General features: G+C 35.2%; 1 protein-coding gene across 1 annotated transcript; it reads left to right on the top strand.

The window, feature by feature from the left end:
* The first annotated feature begins 4,347 nt into the window (after positions 1-4,347).
* On the top strand, positions 4,348-7,280 carry psmg3 (proteasome (prosome, macropain) assembly chaperone 3). Its single transcript, XM_008415906.2, has 3 exons — positions 4,348-4,489; positions 5,617-5,839; positions 6,585-7,280. The coding sequence occupies exons 2-3, from the start codon at positions 5,627-5,629 to the stop codon at positions 6,735-6,737; spliced, it is 366 nt and encodes a 121-aa protein (XP_008414128.1). The 5' UTR covers positions 4,348-4,489; positions 5,617-5,626; the 3' UTR covers positions 6,738-7,280.
* Positions 7,281-7,294: the final 14 nt, after the last annotated feature.

The following is a 7,294-nucleotide window of genomic DNA, read 5'->3' as shown; positions in this document are numbered from 1 at the left end:
ATCAGCAAAGCAGACAGGTTCCTCTGCAATATATTTTCTGACTTTATTAAGGAGCTGTGATGAAAATGCTCTCCAGACATCACTGTTAAGTAAAAATATAGCTACCAAGCAAAAAAGTCCACAGATGATTAAAAAAATGAGAGTTTCTGCTAAAGAGAAACAGGCATACACAAATTGAATGTAACAATATCTAGTGGGGGTGGTAGTGACCAGCAACTTCTTCATCTTGCAAATAAGATATTTATGTGGGAAGATATCTTGACACACAGAATCTTTCTTTGAGACAGCCAGACACAAAGACTCAGCTTTACCGTGGGAAGTGTTTATAGAACTCAGAACCCTTAAGCGGCATCAGCTCTGTTTCTTTTCTTTGTGTCACACCAAAGCTAAACGTCTGGGCTTAGGGTTTGTCACAATTTTATTGCCCCCCCTCCCCCMAAAAAAAATATCAAAAGTGCATCTTATCTCTGTTCCCTCTATTAATTTTTTTCTGCATTATTTTTTAGGTTATGATGTTGGAACTTAAAGGGCTACATTTATATGTATTTCCTCCAGATAAAAGCAAACTATCTATCTTATATAAATGTAAACTACCTCAAGGAACAACATGGAGGCAAAATAAGAGTGCAAACTTGTGATTTGAAAAAAACAGACGGAGTCCATGCCCAGTGCTATCTCCCCTTAAATCACCTCATAATAAATTAAAGTACTCTTCATTTTCTCTGGAAACAGCAAGCAGCCCTTAAGCCCTGCAGCCGCTGCAGCCATTAGCAGGAGTCGACAGCAATTCATTATGCAAAGCAAAGCCTAAGTAATTCACAGTGTAACATTACATGGACTAAGTGATTTGAGACAAGAATTATTTTCAAACTCTCTGTGGTATTTTAAGATAGAGAAACATAAAAAAAGATCAAACATCATATGAGCAGCTATAACCGGTGTCAGATGTTGTTGTTAGTTCCCTGAGCAACAGCTAACATTAAAAATCCCATCCATCCTCTTTAGAGGCTACCTGTGCAGGGCGGCAGGTAGCCGCTGGATTATCTCCAGGGGTCACTGGGTGAGAGGCGTAGTACACCCCGGACAGGTCACCAGTCCATCACAGGATAACATAGAGACACACAGGATAAATGACCACACACACACACACACACTCAAATATAGTTGTAATATAGGGACTTATTTACCTAATAGTGATGTTGTGAATAATCGGAGGAAGATGGGAGTACCTGGAGAGAAACCAGACATGCAAGTGGAGAACATGCAAATTCTAGACACAAGGGAGGAGGCCGCGGCTCACACCTAAGATGTTCTTGCTGCAGGCAACAGTGGTAATCACTACAAAACTTCATAACCCAAAATCAGTAACATGTTCACCTAAAATATAGAAATTAGAAACATTTAATGTAAAAGTTGGAAATTCTTGTCTGTCATTGCTGAGTAAAGACGTTAATGGAGCTATACACTTAATATTATTTGAGGATTAGCCATTCAGAATTGAGTAATATATATTAGAGTTTTAGGGCTTTTGATAAAATTAAAATCTTTAGAAATGGAAATTCTTTTGTTGTGTGTTTTGAATTGTCATTACAGGCAAGGCAAGGGATGGTGAGTTTGTAAAAAAAAATTTTTTTTGAGCTCTGGACAATTTCTTGGACAACATAAATATACAAACATATCATTTTCATAGTTCTGTTTTATGTGAGTACATATATATTTTAATAATAAATACATCCTTTTATGTTTTAGTAAAAGGAAAACATTAACTTCAAGCTTCTTCATGTTACAGGAGGCCAAAGCAATCGAGGATACATACTGTAAGTAAGCGTTTCTAGGGGCTTAGGTTCAACGACAACAATGCTGTGCTATTCTATGTGAATTAATCATGAATAAAATGACTGGTTATGAGCTTGAACAAACATTCCTCAGATATATATTTAAAGTATTATAAAAACAAGCTATTAAAATTAAGACCATCTCTCTGTTTTATTCCTTTGCACTTATTTTACTAAATGGAATGTTCAGTAATGTAATTTTTTAAGTTAATATGTAGGTACCAAACCAACAGGCTTTTCAAATATGCTGCAAATCATTATTGACTGTTGCTAAAACTAATTCTAAAATACAATTTGTGCAGCAGGCGATTTCCAAATAAAAAATATTTGTCGTCAAGACGATTTATTCACATATATACTGAAAWCATAGGAATATTTGGATTAGAATTTAAGCTTAAGATGATCACTCAAGAACACACATTGGGTTGTGAGGATGCAAAAGAATTGGTCCAACCAATTTCAAAGCTGCTGCCTGCTCAGAATGAGTAACAACTCAGCAGAGCTGGCTCTTTGACATTGTGAATGCAGCGTGTTCACAAGGATGCTTTCCCCCATCATGTCGAGGAAGCCTGATGCAGCACTTACAGATTTCTGAGGAGCCTTACATCCACCTGAAAAAATTGTAATGTAAGCACTTTTCTATCAGTGAAAAGTCCTCAGCTGTCCATCTCTGCAGTTGCAGAAAAAGTAACTGATCTGGAGTAGTTTCTCAATTCATGTGTGTACCAATTCCTGAGCTACTATGTGTTTAACAATAATAATAAAAACAAAAAATTATTACAACTTCAATCTATATGTGTTTCACTTAATCACATCATTATTGTCTTCTTAAAATATTGAATTGATTTCATTTCTCCTGGGTTKAAAGTACGGAAGCTTTTGTTTTGACTGATCCTCTTAAAATCAGAGGTTTGGTTAATCTGGAATGTGCTGAACTTTGTCTTTAATAAAATGAAGACACAAAGATGAAAATCAACAGCCACACATCATCTGCTGCTTTGAAAGCTCCATTGACGGCTATAATTAAAGCACACCCTGGCTGTATAGCTGCTTGCCTTATAGCAGCTGGTTCAGTTGACTTTATTTAAACCCAAATAAATTAAGTTTGCATTATACTTCATGAAAGCCTTGTTTAATCTCTCCTGCTTTGTCAGTTATTTGTAGGGAAATTACTGTGAAAATTATGTTTAATAACAGCCAACTGTGGAGGAGCCTTAAATTCAGTTGATTATGAAACTCAAGGGAAACTTAAAGTGCTTTTTATTTAAAGCATCATTATGTGAGCAGCTTTTGACTTAACAACAAGGGCATTTTCCTCTCTGTGATCACAGTAAATTAATTAAGTATCAATTTATGAAAAAAAAMCAACACAATTTTATAAATACAAACTTGGGAAACTCATGAAACTACTCAGGAATGATGTGTCCTTGTGTCAAAATGAAAGAAATAGAGTACTTTATTTAAAATGTATGTATGCAAGTAAAAAACAACATATAAGCCAAAGAAATTATTCTGGAAGACCACTTAAATCACAGAACAGCACAGAAAGACGAGGGACAAAAAAACATACATATATTGTATGTACACACCTATATCAGGGTGATTTTAGAGAGACCAATTTACATAAAATGTAAATTTTTGGAGCCTGAACATATATAGGATGAGGACATGTAAACTCCACACTAATGCACGCACACATTGGGSACACATAAGGGCAACGTAAGATTAATTAAAACAGATCAATTAAGCTAACAGTCGGAGTTATTCTACCCCACTTTCATGGGGAAACACAAAAAGAACCTAGGACCTTCTTGCTGCAATATGATGGCAGTATTAACTGTGACACCATCCAGCTCTATCCAAACAATTTTATCCTAACTAAGCCATTTAAAGGAACACAAGCAGATTAAATTGGAATCACAGCTATTGAAAATAATGAAAATCAGACACTACTAAAGTTGAACTACGATGAAATTTAGAATGAAAATAAAAAAATATTTAACTCACATGATTTCTTCTTATTTATGGTTTTTGGCGGCTGGCAAAACATTATCGCATGCCATTATCGTAAATTTTCGTATGATAGTTCAGCAGAATATGTTCACTAGTTCCATCTTCAACAATAATCACATTTACCTATGTTTCCCTACTGCGACTAAGGTACTGTTTAATCCTGTATGTCAGAAACTAAGATGTGATATGACTATTTCTTCTCTCCTCACCTCTCACGCCTTCCACTGAATAAACTCCTACCTTTTCTTTTTCTTAAATTGCTTTTGCGGTCTCACCTTCATTTTCTTCTTTATGATCCTTTTTCTTCTGTTCGACTGACTTTTAGATCTAGTTCAACTAAAATGTGTCTAGTGGCCTCCTTTGCAAGTTATTTACATTTAAAAGAGACATTTAAACAGTTTCTGTTACTTGTCATGCCAAATCCTCCAACTTAAACAAGAAATTGGAACCACTTTGTCCACGAACCACACGATAGGTGGAGATTTGGTGTGACGTAATCACGTAAAGTACGTACTCTCAACACAGCGGAACACGTTTGTTTCGGTTTGTTGTCATAGTTGTGTAAGGTTAGCAGAGCTGAGCTAAAACCAACAAAAGTCTCCATATTGTATACAGATAAACTCGATAGACAGAAATTTATGGTGAGAGTTTTATACGTTTGTACTTCTTTATAACAGCGATATTCGTTTTTCTACCGGAGCTCGTCGTAGCTGGGAAGCTAACGTTAGCTTCCAAGCTGCAACATCAGCCATTCTTATGAAGCTTGTCTTTACTCAAAATACCTTAAATGATCCGTTTGGCTTGCTCGCGTGTGGATTTGGGCATATAGTGCATATTCTCTTCTGACGTAGTTGTAGCCTATTTAGCCATTTCAGGTGTAAATGTTTGTCTGTTTTATGCCCCGTTGTCTGAAAATGTCCAAAGATATCAGTCGGTATGATTATACTAGATACATTAGGAAAATGTCTTAAAAAAAGGTGTAATGTTCTGTAAGTTTTTTTTTTCCTTTACTAACTATGCAGCACGTAGTTTATCCTTCCTTGATTAGTGATTTGTTCCTTTAGTGGTTAGAATAACATATCGGTTATTTGACTTGTAATAGTATTTTCATTCGCCCCTCCAAAAAAGGTAATAAATATGTGTTCCCCATTAAACACCCGGTAAATAATAATCTGATTTGAAAAGAAGTTAATTTAACCTTATTATTCAAAATAAACATAAAATTCTGAATTTAATAATTCAGAATTTTAACAGAAGATAAAGACTTTATCTTCTGGACTATATAAAGTCATAATCAAGTACAGACAATTTCCCACTTTCATACTAAAGGAAAACTACATGTATTGAATATGCAAGTATACCAAAAAAAGTCACTCTGGCTCAAACTGTTGGCTATCTGAAAGCAAAACTGCTCATCTTCAAAAAGATTTTTAGATATTGTGCAATGTTCAACAATCTGTCATTAATGAGAGTTCTGCCTTTTTAAGTATTTAAAATGATACATTTGACTGGTGTTTATTCAGCACTTTAAAATGAAACAGTTTAGTTCTAATGCTGAAATCGATAGGTTTTTGCAATCAAAATACTTTTGGAATCTAGATGCTTGATAACATTAACTAGCAGACTGTTTAATTTAAAATAAAATAACTCGTTGTCAGTAAACTTAAATCTGTTTGTGACGGATCAAATGTTCATTGATAAGACCCAGCTACTTTTCAAAAATATATATTAATTTAGTATCTTTTGTTTTATCTGCTTCTCTCTCCAGGATTAACAAAATGGCTGAGCCCATCATCAAATCGAGACAAGCACAAAAAGAAGTGAATGGGATCTCAACAGAAGTCGTCTGCACACAGTTCAGTAATTACATATTTGTGGTCCTTACCCAGTACGGCAAAATCGGGACATTGATTTCGGTCACACCTGACTCCCGATCTAATGATATCAGCACCCCGACGTTCTCCACTAAAGTGCTGCTGGGCAAAGATGAGGTACGCTGGGTGAAATTGGTCAGATTAATATTGCATCAGTGTGATTATAGACTTCTTGTCACATGGGGTAACTCATTTCACGCGGCGAAAGGCCAGATGAGATCAGCTCTGAACTACTCAGGCAGATTGTAGAGAAATGAGATGCACGGAGTTCAGCGGTCTTTTAAAATTTACTCAAGAAAACTCATTTCATCTCTGCTTGAGCTTGTCATTTTAACAGGCACACAGTGCATAAGGTGTGTCATCCGTAGAAATATAAATTGTTACAAAGTTTGCGCAAGATGTTGATTAGACTTTTAATTTATTTAAAAAGAATTACTCTGTCTTGAAAAGACAGAAGAAGATAAGGACATTTCTCCTTTGTAATCTCCTAGTTATATGCATTACACAGCATCTTGAAGACACATGAACAATTTAATTAAAACAGAATAAAGATAACTGATTGTTCTATTTGGAGATGTATGAGTGCTAGTTGCTTTAAAAAAAGCTTCAAAAAGCAATTTTCCTTTGACTTGGTGTTTATTGAGTGAATTATGATATATTGTTGAAGACGGAGAATAATGTAGCACATTTTTAGCAGCAGTGACATGTTATTTGATTAGGCTTTCTCTCAAGTTACAATTGGAAAGTGGTTTTGAGTTGATTTCTTATTTACCGGGTGTATGAATTTAAAGCTCTGACATGCAATATTAAGAGCTTTATATCTAATTTGTGTTTTATTTTTCTTTTTTCCATATTTCAACAGCCTTTGACTCATGTCTGTGCTAAAAACCTGGCCACGTTCATATCCCTTGAAGCTGGAAACAGGCCTGTCTTACTGGGACTGGCCCTGAAGGATTCYTCCATAGACACAATACGAGAAATCAAAGAGATCATCAAAAGCTGCAAAGTGTGGTAGAAATTCAGAGCCCCCAAAATAATGACTGTAACTAAAAAGACCTGGCGAAATAACGGTAGCTGCTCCTACCGGTGTCATATTTTGTAAAATGATATAAAATATTACTTTTTTGTATTTCAAAATCCATTAGCTAAGTTTTGYATTACTTGAAAGGTTCAGAAATAAAACTCTTTAATGACAAGTTCAAGATACTATTTTAAGTCTAGTGACTTTTTGGTTGCTTTATCGGCCTGTTATAAATGACTAATTCCTTCCATACACAATGGACTGCGCAATGTTTGGTGACGTCTTTTTATTGCGGCACTCTTATCACAGAAACATGAAGTAAAGGTCAACAGTCATTTCTCATTTTCTCAAAGCTGGATATTGCTTTATTACTGGAAGTTGGAGGAGGATTGTTTTATTTCTCTAATAATAATAGTCTGTGAGAATTGAAGGCTTTTAGTGAGCTTGGAAATGACTGACTGGAACCTGTTTGATGCGAGACWGATGTTTATTCAACATGTGTTCATCTTGGTTTAATAAACATGTTTCATCATTTTATGAGGAACGAGTTG

This window comes from Poecilia reticulata, linkage group LG8 (assembly GCF_000633615.1).
Source record: "Poecilia reticulata strain Guanapo linkage group LG8, Guppy_female_1.0+MT, whole genome shotgun sequence".
Taxonomy (NCBI): domain Eukaryota; kingdom Metazoa; phylum Chordata; class Actinopteri; order Cyprinodontiformes; family Poeciliidae; genus Poecilia; species Poecilia reticulata.
This window is presented reverse-complemented; position numbering and strand designations above follow the sequence as displayed.